Source organism: Clarias gariepinus, chromosome 15, assembly GCF_024256425.1.
Source record: "Clarias gariepinus isolate MV-2021 ecotype Netherlands chromosome 15, CGAR_prim_01v2, whole genome shotgun sequence".
Lineage (NCBI taxonomy): Eukaryota > Metazoa > Chordata > Actinopteri > Siluriformes > Clariidae > Clarias > Clarias gariepinus.
The window spans coordinates 10671337-10694228 of NC_071114.1; the positions used below are offsets into that span (position 1 = coordinate 10671337).

At 35.0% G+C, this 22892-nt stretch overlaps 1 protein-coding gene and 10 non-coding genes across 11 annotated transcripts; 8 read left to right on the plus strand and 3 right to left on the minus strand.

The window, feature by feature from the left end:
* Nucleotides 1-641: 641 nt before the first annotated feature.
* trnav-uac (transfer RNA valine (anticodon UAC)) lies at nt 642-714 on the plus strand. Its single transcript has one exon. It is a non-coding gene; the product is annotated as a tRNA-Val (tRNA).
* Nucleotides 715-1545: 831 nt separating this feature from the next.
* Nucleotides 1546-1618, minus strand: trnav-uac (transfer RNA valine (anticodon UAC)). Its single transcript has one exon. It is a non-coding gene; the product is annotated as a tRNA-Val (tRNA).
* A 370-nt stretch (nt 1619-1988) lies between these two features.
* trnav-uac (transfer RNA valine (anticodon UAC)) lies at nt 1989-2061 on the minus strand. Its single transcript has one exon. It is a non-coding gene; the product is annotated as a tRNA-Val (tRNA).
* Nucleotides 2062-2707: 646 nt separating this feature from the next.
* trnav-uac (transfer RNA valine (anticodon UAC)) lies at nt 2708-2780 on the plus strand. Its single transcript has one exon. It is a non-coding gene; the product is annotated as a tRNA-Val (tRNA).
* A 279-nt stretch (nt 2781-3059) lies between these two features.
* Nucleotides 3060-3132, plus strand: trnav-uac (transfer RNA valine (anticodon UAC)). Its single transcript has one exon. It is a non-coding gene; the product is annotated as a tRNA-Val (tRNA).
* Nucleotides 3133-3504: 372 nt separating this feature from the next.
* trnav-uac (transfer RNA valine (anticodon UAC)) lies at nt 3505-3577 on the plus strand. Its single transcript has one exon. It is a non-coding gene; the product is annotated as a tRNA-Val (tRNA).
* An 8888-nt stretch (nt 3578-12465) lies between these two features.
* trnav-uac (transfer RNA valine (anticodon UAC)) lies at nt 12466-12538 on the plus strand. The gene has a single exon. It is a non-coding gene; the product is annotated as a tRNA-Val (tRNA).
* Nucleotides 12539-12974: 436 nt separating this feature from the next.
* trnav-uac (transfer RNA valine (anticodon UAC)) lies at nt 12975-13047 on the plus strand. Its single transcript has one exon. It is a non-coding gene; the product is annotated as a tRNA-Val (tRNA).
* Nucleotides 13048-13415: 368 nt separating this feature from the next.
* trnav-uac (transfer RNA valine (anticodon UAC)) lies at nt 13416-13488 on the plus strand. Its single transcript has one exon. It is a non-coding gene; the product is annotated as a tRNA-Val (tRNA).
* A 441-nt stretch (nt 13489-13929) lies between these two features.
* On the plus strand, nt 13930-14002 carry trnav-uac (transfer RNA valine (anticodon UAC)). Its single transcript has one exon. It is a non-coding gene; the product is annotated as a tRNA-Val (tRNA).
* A 2979-nt stretch (nt 14003-16981) lies between these two features.
* Nucleotides 16982-22347, minus strand: mpv17l2 (MPV17 mitochondrial inner membrane protein like 2). The gene is made up of 5 exons (XM_053512519.1): nt 22035-22347; nt 21584-21745; nt 20360-20436; nt 20156-20284; nt 16982-19761 (listed from the first exon to the last, which is right to left on the minus strand). Exons 1-5 carry the CDS (start codon nt 22219-22221, stop codon nt 19681-19683), a joined length of 636 nt encoding a protein of 211 aa, XP_053368494.1. The 5' UTR covers nt 22222-22347; the 3' UTR covers nt 16982-19680.
* Nucleotides 22348-22892: the final 545 nt, after the last annotated feature.

A 22892-nucleotide genomic window follows, 5' to 3' on the forward strand; every position in this document is an offset into this window, starting at 1 on the left:
CCAAAACTGATGGCCTTTGGTAGCTACCGGAGGAGCACAAACAAGGTGTTAAAGTTGTAGTAGTCCTGGAGGGCCTGGGAGACTATGCTGCAGTTTTAGGAGTGCTCTTTGGTCAGGTCTGTTCTCTGTAGGCTGAATTCCAACAGAACTGGACAGACAGCCATTCAAACCATTTCTATTGGACTTGGAGAGGCATGCTTCCCTCAGATTTACATGTTAAGAAAAGTCTTGTTGCCATTGACTTTTTGTTGTGTCTGACACATGGGGCGGGGGGCTGTTTATCATAGCTAGTTTTGGTTATGATATTGTAATATAAAACAATCAGTTTATCAGCATCTGGTGTTATGCAGGTATTTTGTTAACCTTTGGGTGGCTCAGTGGTAGGTGTTTTGCCTGCCATGTGGAAGGTGTGGGTTTGATTCCCAGCCAGTCCCGAAACCCTACCAGTGTGAAACCTGTGCTAAGTTATTGTGCGGCCAGGATATTCTGCTGTGAGTAGATATCCCTTGCTGGGAGCAGCGGAAAAAATGTAATACTTAAGTAACATTTTTGTGTTTAAATTGCTGTGGCATTTGGGCTATTAGGTTTTATGCCAGTTAGTTTTAGACTTAAATGCACTTTCAAGGGACATTTGTAAAGTTGGTTCCATAGTGTAGTGGTTATCACATCTGCTTTACACGCAGAAGGTCCTGGGTTCAATCCCCAGTGGAACCAAGTCTTTTAAGAACACAACAAAAGGCATGAAAAATTACCTTGACCCAACTACATCAGTACATTAGTGGTCCACAATGGGAGACAGCATACTGTTTGGAGTAGATGAAAAGTTAGACTAAATCACCCTAGGAAAATATAATGAATTAAGCCCACAACCAATACTACTTAGTTGAGTAAACTAACAAAAACTGTGGAACTCATTACTAAACTTTTTATGCTGAGAATTAGTTTTTTTGTGTGTGTAACAAAACCTCAGTAACTTCATTTTTGAAGCTCTTTTATTGATGTAGTTGGTTCAAGTAAAGCAGCTAATGTCTTTTGCTGTGTTTTTTTATATACTTGGTTCCACCGGGGATCAAACCCAGGACTTTCTGTGTGTAAAGCAGACATGATAACCACTACACTACGGCACTTGTCAATTTTTTCTTTGATGTGCATTTAAGTCCTAGGATACGGTTAATTGGCAGTCAACTGAGAGAGTCTTGACAAGATTAAGTAGTTACTGAGGTTTTGTTACACAACAAAATAAAAATTAATTCTCAACATAAAAAGTTTAGTAATGAGAAAAATTTCACATTGCTGTTTAGTTGGCATGACATGTACTGTACCCAATTCAAATTCTTAAGTTGACTCAACTTGTAATTCAAATATTTAAGTCATCTTAAGTAGTATAGGTTGTGAGCTTAACTCATTATTATTCTCTCGGGTTGACTTAGTCCAACTTTTCATCTAGTCAAAACCACACTTTGTCTTCATTGGGGCCCACTGATGGACTGATGTAGTGGGTTTAAGGAAAGTTTTTCATCTCATTTGTTGCGTTTCTTAAACATTTGGTTCCACTGGGGATTGAACCCAGGACCTTCTGCGTGTAAAGCAGACGTGATAACCACTACACCATGGAACCAGCTTTTCAGGTTTTACTTCAATGTGCATTTAAGTTCTAGGATATGGTTAATTGGCAGTCAACTGAGAGAATCTTGACAAGATTAAGTAGTTACTGAGGTTTTGTTACACAAAAAAAAAAAAACTAATTCTCAACATAAAAAGTTCAGTTATGAGTTCCACAGATTTTTTAAGTTTACCCAAATTTCAGGGGAAATTTACATTATATAAGTATTATTGGTTGTGGGCTTAATTTATTATATTTCTCTAGGGTTGATTTAGTCCAACTTTTCATCTACTCAACGGTATGTTGTCTTTTATTGTAGCCCATTGATGTACTGTAGTTGGTTCAAGTAGGGTTTTCATGTCATTTGTTGTGTTCTTAAAAGGCTTGGTTCCACTGGGGATTGAACCCAGGACCTTCTGCGTGTAAAGCAGATGTGATAACCACTACACTATGGAACCAGCTTGTCAAGCTGAAGTAGTTAATAAGGTTTTGTTACACATTAATAATAATTAAAAAAAACTAAGACTCAACATAAAAAGTTTAGTAATGAGTTCCACAGTTTTTGTTAGTTTATCTTCATCTTCATCTTGACTGTCATTTCAAGACCTTTGCAGAGGTCAGAGGTTATTTTTTATCAATCAATCACAGTCCTTGAATTGCTGCATCATCCCTAGCAACGGGGTCAACCACCCCTTCTTACTAAGATAAAGGTTTTTGTACTTTCCTTAGTGAAAGTTGCTTTAAAAAGTTTTCTAAATCACTTTTAGTCTAGGACTCCCAGCTAGGACATTTTATGCTAAGATAGGAGATCTCTAAAAGAATTCTAAGAAGCTTTGTGAATACTTTAGGAGTGATCTTTGGTCAGGTCTGTTCTCTGTAGCCTGAATTCCAGAAGAACTGGACAGACAGCTTTGGAGTCATCCAAACCGACTGTTTATCATAGCTAACTTTGGTTATGATATTGTAATATAAAACAATCAGTAGGTCACTTATAAGCATCTGGCTACTACTTAATACTAAAAACTTAATTAACTACTTAATCTTGACTGTCAATCAACCATACCCTAGGACTTATATGCACATTCAAATACCTCTTGACAAGCTGGTTCCATAGTGTAGTGGTTATCACGTCTGCTTTACACGCAGAAGGTCCTGGGTTCAATCCCCAGTGGAACCAAGCCTTTTATACACAACGTATACTACTTAAGATGACTTAAATAATTGAATTACAAGTTGAGTCAACTTAAGAATTTGAACTGGGTACAGTACATGTCATGCCAACTAAACAGCAATGTGAAATTTCAAAAACTGTGAAACTCATTACTAAACTTTTTATGTTGAGTCTTAGTTTTTTGTTTATCAATGTGTAACAAAACCTCATTAACTACTTCATCTTGACTGTCAATTAACCATACCCTAGGACTTAAATGCACATTCAAGTAAAGCTTGACAAGCTGGTTCCATAGTGTAGTGGTTATCACATCTGCTTTACACGCAGAAGGTCCTGGGTTCGATCCCCAGTGGAACCAAGCCTTTTAAGAACACAACAAATGACTTGAAAACTTTACTTGAACCAACTACAGTACATCAATGGGCTACAATAAAAGACAGCATACCATTTTGAGTAGATGGAAAGTTAGACTAAATCACCCTAGAGAAATATCATGAATTTAGTCCACAACCAATAATACTTATGTAATGTGAAATTTCCCCTGAAATTTGAGTAAACTTAAAAAATCTGTGGAACTCATTACTAAACTTTTTATGTTGAGAATAAGTTTTTATTTTCTTGTGTAACAAAACCTCAGTAACTACTTAATCTTGTCAAGACTCTCTCAGTTGACTGCCAATTAACCGTATCCTAGGACTTAAATGCACATTAAAGAAAAACCTGCCAAGCTGGTTCCATAGTGTAGTGGTTATCACGTCTGCTTTACACGCAGAAGGTCCTGGGTTCAATCCCCAGTGGAACCAAGTGTTTAAATAACACAACAAAACACATTAACTGCATTACTTGAACCAACTACATCAATAAAAGATCTTGTCAAAGTATGTGAAGAACTTCAAAAACTTAGTTTAAGTATGTATAGCTGCAAATTCAACATATCTCACCATAGGGGATGAAAACCCATGACATAACTCAAAATTATAAAGTTTAAAAAAATTTACTCTGATTGGTTGATTTGTACCATTCTACTTAGACTACACAGTGTAGTTGTTATCACGTCTGCTTTACACACAGAAGGTTCTTGGTTTGATCCCCAGTGGATCCAAGTGTTTAAAGAACACAACAAAAGACATGAAAACTTTACTTTAACCAACTACATCAGTACATTAGTGGGTCGCAATGAAAGACAATAGCCCGATTCAGACGGGACTAGTTTAACAGGGGGTCATTAAAGAAATTTCTGTTTCACAGACGTACTTTGTGATTTTAATTCAGTCCGAATCTGCCATGTCTGTCTTCATCTCACACGAATTCCAGAGCAAATTACCAACTGTTTTTCAGCAAACTCGGAGGTCCTCTGAGAAATCTAATCCCGTCCGAATGCGAATGTCTGTGATTGCCGATTTCAGCAAGGAAGAGGTGAAAGTTACAAGAGATTTTTTTAATTCATTTTTTTTATTCATTGTTTTTTATTCATTTTTGTTTATGAATAAAAAACTTTGCATTCAATATGATAAAATTAACAACAAATTCGGCAGATGGTAGCTTTGGGTTTTCTTAATAAAATATAATATCCTTGAGGTCAAAGGTATGGGTCACATTTGTAAGGTTAGAAACATAAGCACTTAAGTCAATCCATAATTTTTTAGTAATACCACAATCAAAAAACAGGTGAGCAGCAGTTTCCTCCACAATTCCACAAAAAGAGCAAGACTCATCAACATCAGAATATCTAGAAATGGTCGAATTAACTGGATAAATTTTATAAAGAATTTAAAAGTGAATCTCCATAACTTTGTTAGAAATACAAAACTTATTTGGTAACAGCCAGGCCTTTCTCCAATTTACATTTGTTATAAATTAACCCCAGTAAAATTTCCCTCTTGGAGTAATTTTTCTTTTTAACTGAAAAATCTTGCGAATATGTTTATTGTTACATTTTCGATCTAAAATATTAATTCCATCCAAGCGTAAAGATGGATAAGCAATGTTGCCTTTATTAAACTTAAGGTAATTTTTAGTCAACTGAATCAAGCCAGTTGGTATAGCTTTCATTAAGGTATTATATATCTTCGGTGGGACTGGAAAATTATGAAGATTTATAAATTGCTCATAAGTTAAGATGTTACTGGAATCATCAAACACAGATAGAATACAATTAAAGTCGTTATTAAACCATCTAGGGGAAAAAAGAGACCTATTTCTGACAGTTATATCTGCATTATCCCAAATTATGGAAAATTTGGAATATGGGGGGGGGGGGGGGTGGGGGGAAGCCATGATTAAATCACAGTTTTCATGAAAGAAGGCATTGCTGATGAAAATTGGATAAGGAAATAGGTAATTTACTGGTTGCATTTTAATTGTTACGTCCCCTAGTGTATTTGTTGTTTTTGGTATTGTTTTGTTTTTCTCTATCTGTTTTTTTTGTCTTCTCTCTTTAAAGTATACTGCAGGTTCATCACATTGGTTGTCCGGGGTTCGCCAATCCTCCAATGAGACCAGAGCTGTCGTTATAAAAGAACCCTATTTTTTTGTTAATAGTAAGTAGGGAGTGACAACCACCTTTTGTATTTCTGTTTTATTAATTAGAGTAGTTTAGTTTGGGCGCCGCATGCGCCGAAGCTTTCGGTTTCTTTTCTACATTCTTTGTTTGGTAGTTAGAGTATTTGGGTTGGGGTTTAGTTCTCAGAATTCCTTTTGCTTTTAATAATTTCTTTGTTTTGGTGTCACTCAGTTTTCTCCTTTCCTTTTAATTTCTCTTGTTTCACATTTTGAAATTGGTTAAAATTAAACGGCTGTTATCCTTATTCACTTGCCTCACGGATTTTCTTCATGGTTTACCCCTGTGGCAAAAACATCTCACTTAAATGTTACAGATCATCCCCAATAACATCTAACACGTAACATTAATAAAAAAAAATTAAAAAAAAGGTAAGCCACCAAGTTGGTCAAAGATCTTATTTGGAATAAAAAAAACATACAGACATTGGATTTTTAAGGCATCTCTTTAGCCAATTTACTTTAAAAGTATTCACTGAATCAGCAAAATCCAAAAAATCCTGACCAGCTTCACTCCTAGAGTTAGCAAGCACTTCTCTTTTTAATTTGTATGGTCTATTTTTCTAAACAAAATCCAAAAATAGTTTATTAATTTCCTTTATAGTTTCATCGCTGACAAATAATCACTGAGCTATTAATACCCTTGTAAAACATGGTAACAGTCTCAATAAAAGCTTTACCAAATAATTCTAAAGTATGAAATATAAATTTGTTCTATAGAGTCAAAAGCTTTATGAAAATCAAGAGTATGAGACCATCTGAACAAATTGAGTTGGAATAATCCAGCAAGTCTAATACTAACGGCCTTTCATAAAACCAGACTGAAATTCTGAAATAATGTTTCCTAAACTATAGCTTAATCTTTTGGCATACACAGAGGCTAATATTTTAGAATCTAATATTAACAAAGAAATGGGCCTCCAATTATGGATCATTAAAGGATCCTTGTCTGGTTTAGGTATAAGTGAGATGACTCCCTGTTTCATAGTATCGGTCATTTCTCTCTGACTAATGCATTCCTTGTACATATGAAATAAGGGTAATTTGATAAATTCCCAAAAATGAAGATAAAATTCAGCTGAAAGCCTGTCGGGATTTAACTTTTTTCATTTTATGTAAAGCTTGTTTAATTTCATCAATATTTAAAGGTGAATCACAAATTTGTCTGTACTCTAAATCAATATCTTTAATATGATATATTTAATTAAATCAATAAATTCTTCAGAAATATTATAGTTAAAATTAGAGGTATAAAGGCCACCATAGAATTTAGCAACAAAGTCTGATATTACTCTTTGGTCTTCTGAAATGACTCCATTTATAATAAGTGCAGAAAGAGTCTTCCTCTGACCATTTCGTTTTTCCAGGGTAAAGAAATATCTAGAATTTCTTTCCCCTTCCTCCAGCCATTTAGCACGAGATCTTGTATATGCACCTTTGGCTAAATCTAAGTAGGCTTCATCAAGTGCAGAAAGAGTCTTCCTCTGACCATTTCGTTTTTCCAGGGTAAAGAAATATCTAGAATTTCTTTCCCCTTCCTCCAGCCATTTAGCACGAGATCTTGTATATGCACCTTTGGCTATATCTAAGTAGGCTTCATCAAGTGCAGAAAGAGTCTTCCTCTGACCATTTCGTTTTTCCAGGGTAAAGAAATATCTAGAATTTCTTTCCCCTTCCTCCAGCCATTTAGCACGAGATCTTGTATATGCACCTTTGGCTAAATCTAAGTAGGCTTCATCAAGCTCAAAATTTAGCCTATTTATTTCTAAAGTATCCTCTTCTGTATTATCACTTTTAGCTAGTAAAGAATTAAGTTTATTAACCAACTCCAAATCAGTTTAATGTTTACTCTTTTTAATTTCTTTACTTCTTTTAATTGCTATATGTCGAGCTTTATATTTAAAGAACTCCCATGCTTTTTATAATCTTCAATTGAAGGTTTAGTGAATAATTCTTTAATAAGATTGATAATACCATCATTTAATTTTTTTCTATCTTTTAACAAAGTATTATTAAGTTTCCAAAAGCCCCTAAGTCTTGGGTTATCATGGATGTCACTCAGCTTTAAACAGACTAATTTATGATCTGATAAAGGGGCAATAGCATGAGAAATATCTTTTACATAACTGACGATGGAAGAAGAAATGAAAAATAAATCAATTCTAAATCTAAGAGAACAAGTATTATTTGACCAAAGAAAATCTTTAGTATAAGGATTATAGAATCGCCTTGTATCAGTCAGAGAGAGAACCGTACAAATCTAAAAAATTAAGTCATTACTCATCCCACCGTGGAGTCTAGGGGGATGTCTATCCAAATAATTATCTGTACTTTCATTAAAGTCCCCTCCTAAAATAAAATAAGCATCAATATATTTTTTATTTAAATTCTGAAGTTTATCAACTAGGTGAGAAAACATTGCTCTATTGGATGTATTAGAATTATAACCATATACGCAGCAAGTTATGAAAGTGGTATTATCTTGTTTGATTATAGCTATAACCCATCTGCCTTCTTCAGAACTTAAAGTTTCTAAAATAGTACCTTTAAAACGGTGTAACATAATTGCAACTTCAGCTGAGTGATTGCTACCATGACTAAAGAAGATTGAGTTTCCCCACTGATTCCTCCAAGAGCTAACATCCGTAGATGATAAGATCAGCTGCACTTTTTTTTACAAAATAAAAAACTAGCTTTTCTTTTCAAATTGTCCCGCAAACCTCGAACATTTAGTGTTACAATAACTTCGATTGCAAAATTTTCTGAAAAGTCTTATCGTGTTTTAAAGCCAGTTCGCAGATTGCAGCAGACATCTTCATTACCATTACCACCGACGATAGATTCCGCACCTGGTTTTTGAGGAGTGTCTGTCAGGGCAGCAAGAACGAAAGTCTGGACAAGTATCAAACCATCATGATTCTATATCTCTCTGTGACATAAGTTCAATGTTATTAGAGGCCGAAGCTGAATCTTCAAAGAGTTCAACCCCATCAGACGCGCTTGAAGCCATGCTGTCAAGCGCTTGTTTAACTTTCTTCTTTCCTATTTTTTCCCATGCGTAAGTATGTCAAAGGGAATTATATCACTTTTACAGTTATTGTGTGTGCATTATCACCAATTTAAACAGTTGGTTATATCACCACTTCACCTATATTTCCCCGAAGAGCAAACACACAACCGCCTACATCCTATGGAAGTATATTAGTGCCAAAATTCTTCAAAGCAAAATAGCAGGTTGAATTACATGAACTGAAATAAAAAAAAAAGTGTTGCAATAAAAATGTTTAAATTTTTCTGCATTGCAATTTAATCTGAATTGAAAAAGAAATCCATAGAACATTTACAGTGTTCGAAATTTTTGCCACTGCAATTTATTGTGGTTGTATATTTCAAGTGAAAATGTAATTCAAGCATTTACAATTCAGTGCAAAAATATTCAAGTTACTAAATTGCAGTTCGAAAATATTTTGAAGTGTTAAAAATACAATCTTCATTATTTTTTAATCGTACAAATTCAGGTAACAAAATTCAGGTTGCAAAAATTCGGGTAATAAAATTTAAGTCGCTAAAATTCAGGTCTTCACATCCGGGATATCACAGGAAGAGCAGTGGAGTGCCGCAGTGTACTTTAAAGTGTGCTTCTTGCTCCCTGTGCAGTCTACTTCTCAGAAACTACTTACCGGTCGGAACGCAGCAGTCTTAACTAACAGGCTGGGTTGCCAGTTGCACAATAAACGGTTAAAATGACCCCTCTGCCGTAAACGCTATATTCAAAGCAAATTCCAGATATCCAGCAGCATTAGAGACAATAACAGTAAGACAGGTTATAAACTGCACACTGTATATCTTACATACAGTCAGTATACACAGGGTAATGTGAGAACTGACCAGAGTTACTAGTGCAATGATGGACAAAAACTATAAGATATATAAAAAGGATATAAATAAAAATATATATAAATTACAATAAAAAAGAGAAATAGGGTTAATTGCAATGCAGCCATAAATGTACAATTTTATATGTGACAAAGTCACAGTGCGACAGGTATTTTGTAACAGGCAGTTGTTTTAATATTAATAGTAGCGAGTTTGTTACTGTTACGGCTGGCTCGTGAGTCGTAACATAAAACAGGCACAACACCACATTTTTGTGGGAAAACTCTATTTATTTACCCCAAATGAGAAAAGTTTACATAACAAAACGAAACGTCTAGTGGTGTAAAATAAAATTATACACGCGCGAGTATTTAATGGGAAAACTAAGAAGAGAGGGAGAAAACAGACAAGCACATACAAAACCTGCTCCCCGCACCAAAGGCAAAAAAACAGGTTGTTATACATCGTGACCATCCCAGAGGCTTAATCAGTGATTAATATCACCTGTTGCCCAGCCAGCGATTGCACTTCCAGCAAAGCCAGCAGAGGGGGCAATAAACAGGCGTAACAGTTACACATACAGTATACAAAAAATATTAAATCAAAAATCACTCATGCACACACATATGAAACGCTTGCATCAGGGGCGTAGATTTCGGTTGGACAGAGGGGATGTGTCCCCACCAATATCCTGCGACCATTGAAATGTCCCCACCAATAATTTAATCCAAGTAAAAAAAAAAATCGTGCTGTCAACATTAACCTAGACACGCAGAAAGGGATAAATCACGTTCTCTCCTTGAGTCCTCCCGCCCCCAAAACACATAAGAACATTTTGATTGGCTGTGCCTTTCCCTGCTATCATGTGAGCGGCTATGGCTGCGTTCAGATACAAGCAGCGCCAAATGCAGTGGATTTCTTTTTCCCGTGCAACAAGATGTGTTGGGTGATGTACTTGTGAGGATGGCGGCAGCAAAAAAAAAAAAAAAAAAAAAAGCTGGACATAAGGAGCTTTTTTTTTTTTTTTTTTAAAGAAAAGTGTAAGTCACTTTTAGTGAATCTATCAAAGTCCATCAAAGTAACGAGAACAGTTAACGTTAATACTAGTGGGTTTGACGCACATTCATTATAGCAGGACAGGCTATAGTCTGTGAACACGGACTTAAAACTAACAGCAGATTAAACAGCTAACTGTAAAGGTATAAATATGATCCCTGTCAGTTCTCCTAATCTAATGATGACTATTTGTCAGAAATCAGTCTTGTGAAAGAAATTGATATGCTACATACTAATATTGCCATGACTAGAATATTGTAGACAGTTCACCAATAGACAATCCACTTAGCACAAATATTTTTAAAAACGCATTCACTGACTTGGCAAACATTAATGATATGATTCGAGATTTGCACATTAAGACTTAGAAAAAGTGAAATAAAATGATTGCTGTTTAAATGGCATGTGTTTATCCTGTTTTGTCAGGTGACAGAACCTAAACACCTGTAATCTACTTTTATATATACTGATGTTTGAGATGTTTCATTTGCACTATGGATAAGACTAAGAATAGTCTTCTATCTTTTTGTCAGTTATTAAACATTCCTTTAACATTACACTATTCCCTAATTTAACCTAATGAATTGCTTTCGAGTGAAAGAATACTAATTAATACTAGCAATCGAAGCAGTGCCAGGCAGGGGATGGGTGGGTGGGGGACGGGGGGCTTGTGGAGTCATAGGTCCCCACCAATGTCCAGAGCAAATCTACGCCCTTGGCTTGCATACACATATATGAAACAGTCACACATACATATATACTACTAACTGCTCAAACAACTACATAAAGACTTATGACTTTATACTAAATAATAAACTGAAATGTTGTAATTGCGTTGCATAAAATAATTTGTGACCAAAAACATTTTTTATTTTATTTTAATCAGACTGACATTAAACCGTACTATCCACAACTTACGTTTTTCTTAATTACAAAGTTTTTATGGTTACCTTTATTTATAAGAAATATAAATTTAACAAAGTGTAAACAGCATGTATGTTGTTTCTGCTGCTGAATAAATTAATCCCCTCTCGTTACTGAATGTGACTGTAGTGTACATTACCGAGCTCAGGGGCGGGAAACCCATCGCTCTCGCGTGTGAATGAAAGCTTTGCTTTGAATATAGTGTTTACGGCAGAGGGGTCATTTTAACACATTACATCCTTTATTGTGCAACTGGCAACCCAGCCTGTTAGTTAAGACTGCTGCGTTCCGATCGGTAAGTAGTTTCTGAGAAGTAGACTGCACAGGGAGCAGGAAGCACACTTTAAAGTACACTGCGGCCCGGACAGCAGCAATCGGCTCTCCACTGCTCTTCCTGTGATATCCCGGATGTGAAGACCTGAATTTTATTACCTGGATTTTGTTGCCTGAATTTGTAAAATTAAAAAATAATGAAGATTGTATTTTTAACACTTGAAAATATTTTTGAACTGCAATTTAGTAACTTGAATATTTTTGCATTGAATTGTAAATGCTTGAATTACATTTTCACTTGAAATATACAACCACAATAAACTGCAGTGGCAAAAATTTCAAACATTGTAAATGCTCTATGGATCAATTCAGATTAAATTGCAATGCAGAAAAATTCGAACATTTTTAGTACAACACGTTTTTTTTTTCAGTTTATGTAGTTCAACCTGCTATTTTGCTTTGAAGAATTTTGGCACTAATATACTTCCATATACATCGCCACAATCTTGGCCCTTTACGGAGATGTTAGTCCCGCCCCAATGTCTACATGAAATGACAGACGTCATCTGAAAAAACTTAAACGTCGTTTGGAAAACTAGTCCCGTCCGAATAGGGCTAATGAGTAGAGTAGATGGAAATGAGTTTGAGTAGATGGAAAGTTGGACTACGTCAACCCTAGAGAAATATAATGAATTAAGCCCACAACCAATACCACTTAAGATGACTTAAATATTTGAATTACAAGTTGAGTCAACTTAAGATTTTGAACTGGGTACATGTCATGCCAATTAAACAGCAATGTGAAAATTCTCTAAACGTTGAGTAAACTTTTTTTTTTTAACTGTGGAACTAATTACTAAACTTTTTATGTTGATGCTTAGTTTTTTTTTTATTGTGTAAGTAAACCTCAGTAACTACTTAATCTTGTCAAGATTCTCTCAGTTCACTGCCAATTAACCATATGCAAGAACTTAAATGCACATTAAAGAAAACCTGATAAGCTGGTTCCATAGTGTAGTGGTTATCACATCTGCTTTACACGCAGAAGGTCCTGGGTTCAATCCCCAGTGGAACCAAGCCTTTTAAGAACACAACAAATGACATAAAAACTTTACTTGAACCAACTACAGTACATCAATGGGCTACAATAAAAGACAACATACCGTTGAGTAGATGAGAAGTTGGACTAAATCAACCCTAGAGAAATATAATGAATTAAGCCCACAACCAATACCACTTAAGATGACCTAAATATTTGAATTACAAGTTGAGTCAACTTAAGAATTTGAATTGGGTACAGTACATGTCATGCCAATTAAACAGCAATGTGAAAATTCTATGAAAGTTAAGTAAACTAACAAAAACTGTGGAATTCATTACTAAACTTTTTATGTTGAGTCTTAGTTTTTTGTTTATTAATGTGTAACAAAACCTCATTAACTACTTCATCTTGACTGTCAATCAACCATACCCTAGGACTTAAATGCACATTCAAGTAAAGCTTGACAAGCTGGTTCCATAGTGTAGTGGTTATCACGTCTGCTTTACACGCAGAAGGTCCTGGGTTCAATCCCCAGTGGAACCAAGCCTTTTAAGAACACAACAAATGACATGAAAACCCTACTTGAACCAACTACAGTACATCAATGGGCTACAATAAAAGACAACATACCATTGAGTAGATGAAAAGTTGGACTAAATCAACCCTAGAGAAATATAATAAATTAAGCCCACAACCAATAATACTTATATAATGTAAATTTCCCCTGAAATTTGAGTAAACTTAAAAAATCTGTGGAACTCATTACTGAACTTTTTATGTTGAGAATTAGTTTTTTTTTGTGTGTAACAAAACCTCAGTAACTACTTAATCTTGTCAAGATTCTCTCAGTTGACTGCCAATTAACCATATCCTAGAACTTAAATGCACATCGAAGTAGAACCTGAAAAGCTGGTTCCATGGTGTAGTGGTTATCACGTCTGCTTTACACGCAGAAGGTCCTGGGTTCAATCCCCAGTGGAACCAAATGTTTAAGAAACGCAACAAATGAGATGAAAAACTTTCCTTAAACCCACTACATCAGTCCATCAGTGGGCCCCAATGAAGACAAAGTGTGGTTTTGGCAAGATGAAAATTTGGACTAAGTCAACCCAAGAGAATAATAATGAGTTAAGCTCACAACCTATACTACTTAAGATGACTTAAATATTTGAATTACAAGTTGAGTCAACTTAAGAATTTGAACTGGGTACAGTACATGTCATGCCAACTAAACAGCAATGTGAAATTTTTCTGAAAGTTAAGTAAACTAACAAAAACTGTGGAACTCATTACTAAACTTTTTATGTTAAGTCTTAGTTTTTTTTTTATTAATGTGTAACAAAACCTCATTAATTACTTAATTTTAACTGTCAATCAACCATACCCTAGGACTTAAATGCACATTCAAGTAATACTTGACAAGTTGGTTCCATAGTGTAGTGGTTATCACGTCTGCTTTACACGCAGAAGGTCCTGGGTTCAATCCCCAGTGGAACCAAGCCTTTTAAGAACACAACAAATGACATGAAAACTTTACTTGAACCAACTAAAGTACATCAATGGGCTACAATAAAAGCCAACAAACCGTTTTGAGTAGATGGAAAGTTGGACTAAATCACCCTAGAGAAATATAATGAATTAAGCCCACAACCAATAATACATATATAATGTTGTAATGGCGATCTACTCGTTTCGGTTCTCTGGCATTTCTATAGGGGATCGGCACAAAGGATTTGACGCGTAAAACCACAAAACTTGTCTTGTAAAAGTTTACTTTTCGTTTGTCAGGATACAACACAATCCAACTTTAGAACTATTTACACTTCTTCAAGCTTCAAATTAAATATGGTTTCAAAGAACAGTCAAAAGACTGTCTAACATCAAGCCCCTTCCTTCTTCTTCCCCGGACCCTACGTATACGTATTACGTATGGGACTAAATCAACCTATGAAAAGTATGCACTACAAAAATAACAGAATATGTAAAATATATTAAATAACAATAACAGCCATTCTTAATACAAATAATCCTGTAGAAAAATATTAGAAATCACTTGGTTCCTTATAGCTCTAACAAATGTAAAATTTCCCCTGAAATTTGAGTAAACTTAAAAAATCCGTGGAACTCATTACTGAACTTATGTTGAGAATTATTATTTTTTTGTGTGTAACAAAACCTCAGTAACTACTTAATCTTGTCAAGATTCTCTCAGTTGACTGCCAATTAACCATATCCTAGAACTTAAATGCGCATTGAAGAAAAACCCAATATGCTGGTTCCATAGTGTAGTGGTTATCACATCTGCTTTACATGCAGAAGGTCCTAGGTTCAATCCCCAGTTATAAGCCTTTTAAGAGCACAACAAATGACATGAAAACTTTACTTGAACCAACTACAGTACATCAATGGGCTACAATAAAAGACAGCATACCATTTTGAGTAGATGGAAAGTTGGACTAAATCACCCTAGAGAAATATAATGAATTAAGCCCACAACCAATAATACTTATGTAATGTAAAATTTCCCCTGAAATTTGAGTAAACTTAAAAAATCCGTGGAACTCATTACTGAACTTATGTTGAGAATTAGAACTAGTAGTAGAATGTAGTGGTTATCACGTCTGCTTTACCCGCAGAAGGTCCTGGGTTCAATCCCCAGTGGAACCAAATGTTTAAGGAACACAACAAAAGACATAAAAAAAACTTTCCTTAAACCCACTTCATCAGTCTATCAGTGGGCCCCAATGAAGACAAAGTGTGGTTTTGACTAGATGAAAAGTTGGACTAAGTCAACCCGAGAGAATAATTATGAATTAAGCTCACAACCTATACTACTTAAGATGACTTAAATATTTGAATTACAAGTTGAGTCAACTTAAGAATTTGAACTGGGTACAGTACATGTCATGCCAATTAAACAGCAATGTAAAAATTCTTGAATGTTGAGGCTTATTTTTTTTTTTAAAATTTTTATGGTTAATTATAACTAGAACCAGAAAATCTGATCACATCATATCAGTCCTCAGGTCCTTACACTGGCTTTCTGTAACATTTAGGATAGATCTTAAAGTACTTTTAATCGCTTATAAATCACTCAATGGCCTAGGACCTAAATACATTGCAGATATGCTTACTGAATATAAAACTAACAGACCACTTAGATCGTTAGGATCAAGTCAGTTAGGAATACCAAGTGTTCACACAAGGGGAGACCGCTTTTAGCCATTATGCTGCTCGCAGTTGGAACCAGCTTCCAGAAGAGATCAGATGTGCTAAAACATTAGTCACATTTAAATCTAGACTTAAAACGCATCTGTTTAAGTGCTAAGTGCATTTATTAAATGAGCTACGTTCAAATTGACTGCACTTTATTTTATGTTTCTTATATTTTCAACTGTTTTATTTTGATTCTAAATCAAATTTTAAGTAGTTTTCAAAAGTGCCACTACAAACTGTTTTTGTTTTTTATTTTAAGTCAAATTTAAATAATTTTAAAAGTCTTAGTGCTTTCATTTTATTTTTTCTCTCTTTTATGTTAAGCACTTTGAATTACAATTGTATATGAAATGTGCTATACAAATAAACTTGCCTAGTCATGCCTAGGCTAAATTCCAGAAGAACCGGACAGACAGCTTTGGAGCCATCCAAACCATTTCTATTGGATTTGGAGAGGCATGCTTCCCTAAGATTCACATGTTAAAAAAAGTCTTGTTTCCAATGACTTTTTGTTGCGTCTGACACATTGGGGGGGAAAAAAAACTGTTCATCATTGCTAGTTTTGGTTTCGATCCCCAGTGGAACCAAGTCTTTGAGGATCACAACAAAAGACGTGAGCACTCTTAAAAACAAAGATTAAGTATTTATAGTTGCAAATTTAACATATCTAACCTTAAAAGATGAAAACCCGGTGCAAACATTTTAAAAACAGTCATATGTCTATGATTGACAATCCCGGCAGAGATGTCTTTTAAAGCACACTGCAGTCATTCCTGGAACTCCTGCTCCTTGAAAATTGATAGAAATATTTTTCAGCGACTTGTGTAAGAGACAAATCTTTCTGAGGGAACTGTTCACACAAGCATTCACCACCACTTGCACATTGACAATAACTGCCAGCCAAGTTCCTGTATATTCCTCATATACAGTAGTCCTGACCTAGCTTTGAACTATTTCAACGTCTGGGCCATTAAAGGCGTTCCTGGGAGGCCAACGTTTCAGACATGAAGCAGGCAGTCTGATCACAGCTCCAGTGTACTGAAAAAATGGTCTATCTTGATGGCATCCAAGCTTTAGTGAAATGCTGGGATAAGTGCATTAGTATAGCAGGGGATTATATAGTGAAATAAAGGACGTTTTAACTTTCATAACTGTATTCTCTTATTCTGCACAATCAAAAATCCTGGTTTGACTTGAATGCCCTTAATAGTTGTAAGCAATATAATTAAACAATGATGCCATAATTTGGAAGAACTTTTAATGATAGAAAAAACATTTTAAGGAATTAAATGAAAGTCCTAAAATCACATTTACATTATATAATTTGTTTATTTAATTATATTTACAATGGCACAAATCTTTGGTAAAGCACAGCTTCAACCGTTCTAAAATTCTGATTAAAATATTCCTGTAAACAACTTTAAACACAGATAAACCAGTGCAGAACTAGTGTAAAGATAATTACTATTTGGACTGCTTTGCACATAAAGTACAGGACAGATATCTGTTAGTATATATGCTGTAATTAAAAAAGGAAACAAGAAATAATAATAATAATAATAATAATACAGTTTAAAAATGAATCATTTCTATTTAATGTCTTAAAATAAATAATTTCTAATAAACGTTTTTCTGACTAGACACAGGTCAACGCACAAAGCATTTACAAACAGTGTCCAATTTAATAGGAACATTGCTATACCTGCTCATTTATGTAATTATCGAATTAGCCAATTACATGGCAGCGGTGAAAAGCATAAAATCCTGTAGATTTTATCAAGAGCTTCAGTTAATGTTCTTATCACCCCTTAAAATGTGTAACATGTGATCTCAGTGATTTTTACTGTGACATAATTGTTGACGAAGGACAGGATGGTTTGAGTATTTCAGAAACCGCTGACCTCCTGGATTATCACACGATTCTATAGATAGAATCACCTTGTTTATGAGCGAGATCTGAGAAGAATGGTGAATAGAATTGATCTGACAAGAAGACTATACTAACTCAATTGAGCAATCTTTACAACTGTGATGAACAAAAAAGGCATTTCAGCTTGCCAAATCCTGATCACACCTTTTTTTCTGTTATGGTGTATGATGTAACCATTAACTGAAGTTCTTGATCAGTGTCTGAAAGGCTGATTGGATAATTGAATAAAGTGAAGGTGTAAACATTGTATAAATTAAGGCAAAGGAGACAAATAGAAGCAAAAACATGAAAAAACAGCCATTTGCAAAAAATAAATCATTTGCACACAAATCTTCGAAAATACTACTTTACACTAACAATTTATGTAACTGTTTTGTCAACTGTAATAAAGGAATGATTGTTAAAAAATCAGCAAGGATTTGCAAAAATCCCTGAAAAAACTGACAGTTGTGGAGTGTTACAGGTAACCGAGAAATTCCTTAAAATTGCACAGTGTAACAGAACTACACTTCAGACAAAGCTCATTGAGCATGGAATATGATTTTACAATTCAAATGTTAAATAGTAAAAAAAAAAAAAAAAAAAATCACAGCTTTTTAACAGTTTGATTCATTTTACACTCTCAGTACCAGAGAACAAGTGATATGATTTAGACTTCTATAAAAGGGGATTCGCCATCTCGAGTTTTAATACTGTACACAGCATTAGTGTATATACAGTCTGCAAATGGACTGTTTTTATTTAATGTTCAAACATTAATTTAATTTTTGTGGATGTTGCCAATGCTGCTACTCTCACAGTGTGATTTAATCAAAATGTCTAGTGCAAACATCTATGTTGTTCAGTAGTCTGAATGGTAAGGGGTGTTTGACTCTCAACTATGTGTATAAGGCAGCATCAGAACAATCCACTGCACTGCTTTTTTGCATGTAGACAAATAAATTTGCTGGCCACTTAATTAGGAACACCTGTACTCTTGTCATGCAGCAATTATGTGCAGATACTGTTCAAGAAGCAAGACAGATCAAATATGGGAATAGGGTAAAAGACTTCAGTGATGTTAACTGTGGTGTGCTTGTTGGAACCTCATTGACTTGTTTGAATACTTTAGAAAAAAGAGATTCATAAAATGGTGCAAACAACCACCAACCAAAAAAACTAATGACTGGCAGTTCTCGGGCAGAAACATATTGTTGTGGAGAGAGGTGTTCAATATGACAGAAAGGCTACATTACCTTCAATATCTGCTCTTTGCAACTGTGATGAAAAAGAAAGCATTTCGGTATGCACATCATATTTAACCTTGATGTGGATTCTACAGCAGCCGAAGTTGACAAAGTCAAACAAGAATATAAAGCTACAGTGGCAGGGTCTCAGCCAAACGCAACAGCTTCTAAACTGCTAAAATGTCCAAGTTGATATAAACATGGATGAATGTACACATATGTGCAATCTACCTCTGACTTCATGGGCTAAAGTTTACTCAACTCATAATGCTGCTTCCAGCATGATAATTCATCATGTCACATTGTTATCTGGTGAAACTGGTTTCTTGGATCTTGGATAACACTTTTAGGATTTGGCAGAAGGGATTCACAACATGAAATTGCAAATGAAACCATATAAATGCACCATTTATATTTTATAATCATGTCAACATGGACCGCAATCTCAAAGGAATACTTCCAACATCTTCTGGAGTTCATGCAAAGAAAACCTAAGGCCTGAGAGCTGAGTATGTGCTACCCACTAGTTCCTAATAAAGTGGCCAGCGTGTATCATTCGCAAGCTGCCCTAAATGACACTGAAAACAGGTATAATTTCCTTCACTAGTAAAAATGTGACCATATCTAGAAATGTTTTGAGAACACCTGATAAGGCTCAGTACATGTGTATGAACTTGTTTACACTGACACCTTGAATAGAATTATGGAGTTAAATAATTTATTTATTCAATTAAAGGCTAAAGTATTTTAAGAGTTAAGTAAGAATATCTGAAATATGAAATTTAAGCTCACATTGGTGGGGCCCTATAGTTTATCATCCAGTGGTTTGCTTGAGGGAGGAGACATTGATGAGTCCTCTGGCTGTACATCAATTTGCTGGTCATCCTGTAAAGAAATAAAAATAATAATAAAATAAAATAAAAATAAAAGAGGAAAGAAATGCAGATAATACTGATTGGGGAAAAGCATGGAAGCACTGAAAAAAAAAAAAAAACAGCTGGAAGATTTATTTTCAACAGGTGCAGGTAAATAGTTGTTTATGGGACTGGAAAAAAAACAAAAACAGCCTAATAATTAGCATATCAGTTCCTAGCAGCTTGCTTGGGCAAATTGCTACAAATACCAAAAAGAGCACAGACACTAGCACATTTAAACTTTCGAACCGTGTACTGTATGTGTACTGTATAACCACACTTGTTCTTAAGTAATGGAGATTAAATGTGAAAAAAAGCACATAAAAGCACAACTAATTAATCTTATTTGGTCTTAGCAACCTTACCCTGTGCTTGAGATATGAGAGGTAAGTGTCCCATCCAAGTGTAACTGTATTTACGTACAACACCCGAAACTTAGCTGGCAAGAAGTAGAAGTTGAACACCTGTGCAGTTGGCCAGACACACCAGTCCGCCTAATGAAGAAACATAACATTTTTAAAGATCTGAGTCTCTGTCTTGGGTATTATGGTCTGTTTTCCAGCTCTTACCCTATAGAACTCCCAGAATTTCTCTTTAAACTCAGAGCAGCCATGGAGCAAGCCATGACCCTCCATCATGCCCATACCTGAAACATGCATACACATACATAAATAATACAGACTACAGTAGAACGAAAATCTCAATACTTTAAAAAACTATTCTACTTATGTACACATATACTTCAGTACTCGTTAAAACTGACATTAATACTGCTATTGATACTTATTTAATATTAAGCAATTGGGGACATCATGGTATACTCTATTTAGCTTTAGTTATGTTGGTTGCTGTGATATGCTGCTAGCAAAGGGAAAAAAAACATGCTGAGTTTTATATTTATGTAATATTGGCAATTAACAGTCTTTTTTATAAAAAGTGTGAATATCAATGAATGCTACGGGTGTTAACAATTAATTATTAATGCATTAATGATGCCTTGACTTTTCGGATTCAACTGATTAAAAATGCATTAATTGAATGTTTGTTTTGTTAAAGATTTCTTTGTAGCCACCATCTATTAACTTGTAATCCACACTTTCTAACTCCTCTGTGCACCCAGGTCTATAAAGGATAACCATAATATAACAAATATTTTCACCATCTTGCATTAAAATTGAACTTTGTTTTGTTTACCAATAATAATTAATAAGGATGTCATTAATAGAGTTGCCAAAAACTATCAGTGTAACCTTATTTATATGTCCTTATGGGTCAAATAAAAACAGGTTATTACTTTGACTGAGAATAAGACCCTGTCTCTAGAATGAGTATGGGTATGTAAATGTACAAGACATGTTCAAGTCAAACCGGGACTCATTAATCAAACAAGCTCCGTTTATTTCTCTATATAATTCCTTGCTACAACAATTCACCTTTTTCCCAGTGTTCTCCGTACACCAGAGCCATGCTCGAATCGAACTGTCTGCTTTATGTCTGAAACGCTCAGTACGTTCCTGTACTGTGTTGTTTGTGAATGATTGAGATTAAGTTAATTTTTAAGGGCCAGGCGTTCCACTAACTTAATGTTAACAGGAACAACTGCAGTGGGCTCAGCGTTACCTCGACCCGGGGTCTCATCACTATACTGTTTTAGGAGTCTCCTGTAAATGTGAATCCTTCATTCACAAGAAATTTCAGTTCTTGTGTTCAAAAGTCCTGGTTTGACTTGAACGGTCCTTGTACATTCATAACATGTATTAAAACAGGATTTTACACAAAACCTTGGTCCATACCTATGAAGTACCATGCTCCAAAAAGTGGTGAGGCAACAAGCTGGTCTATCAAGACTTTCTTAGCAACAGTCTTTATGATTCTTCCAGAATAAACCCTGTCCAACCACTGATACCAGTAGTGCAGAAACGGTCCCATGGTACATCCAACTGCAAACATTCGCCCTGCAGAACAGAAGGAGGATTGAGTATAGGCTAAAAACAAACTATATATATATAAACTCACTCACAAATACTGTATACTAAAAAATAACAGTTTCAATTTTCTGTTAAAAATAGTGAGTTTAAAAGGAGTTGCATGGTTTAATGCTTATACTGTGAGCAGACAATCTGGACTTGGGGTTAAAAAGACAATGCCAGTCTTTCAGTAATGAAAGTGTAAGACGCAATAACGTGATGTGACACTGGTGATGAAATCACGAGTAATGTTATACGAGTCGTGTCAAGTCGTTACCTGTGCGCTGCCAGTCCCTGGTCTTAGCCGGTGTTTGTCTCCTCTCTCTGGTCTGCTGAATGCAGTCCCCAACCGCGAGCATGCCTCCACTGCTGACAATGTTAGTCACTAACAGGTATTTCCCTGAAAAAAGCGGCTTCCAGTAGAAAGCTATCCGCACGAGGAAGCTCTTACTCTGAGGTATCATGACTAGACCGAAATGTAAAAAATCATTTATAATAAAACATTAAAAATATGAAAAAAATTCACCTCGCAAAAACTTTTAAAACACGAACTGTATACACAACATAGTCCGGATCGTGTCTTAACATCTGCTAATGAATGGTTCCTTTTGGAAACAGGAAGTGATAGTCTTCCGAGAGTTTGGTCAGGATTTCAAAATAAAAGTCTTTATAAACTTTGGTAATGAATAAAAGCGAATATATTCACTGTGAGAAGATTTGCAAAGAAGAATGGAAAGCCCCCAATTCAAACTTGGGTGCACGTTACATCCAAAAAGACTTGAATTGTTAATGATATGATGAACTGTACTGTATTGTATATATATATATTTTAGAATATATATACTTTCTGAATGCCGTGTATATTTCTCGATTAAGAATACTTTTATATATGAATGTATATCTGCAATAAACAGTGAATGAGAAGGCTTTTAAGACAGGAACTAAAATGCTAAAGTGTGTAGGGAAATTAATGTCAGCCCACATCCGCAGGATAAGTACAAGGAATCATTTAAGCCAAATATTTGAATACATATTTTGCATAGCATTTAGAAAAAGTCAGTTCAACTGTCGTTTCTCAACCTGTCACCTAAATTATGGCTCTGTGCCTCACATATGCGTAGAAAAAAAAGACACG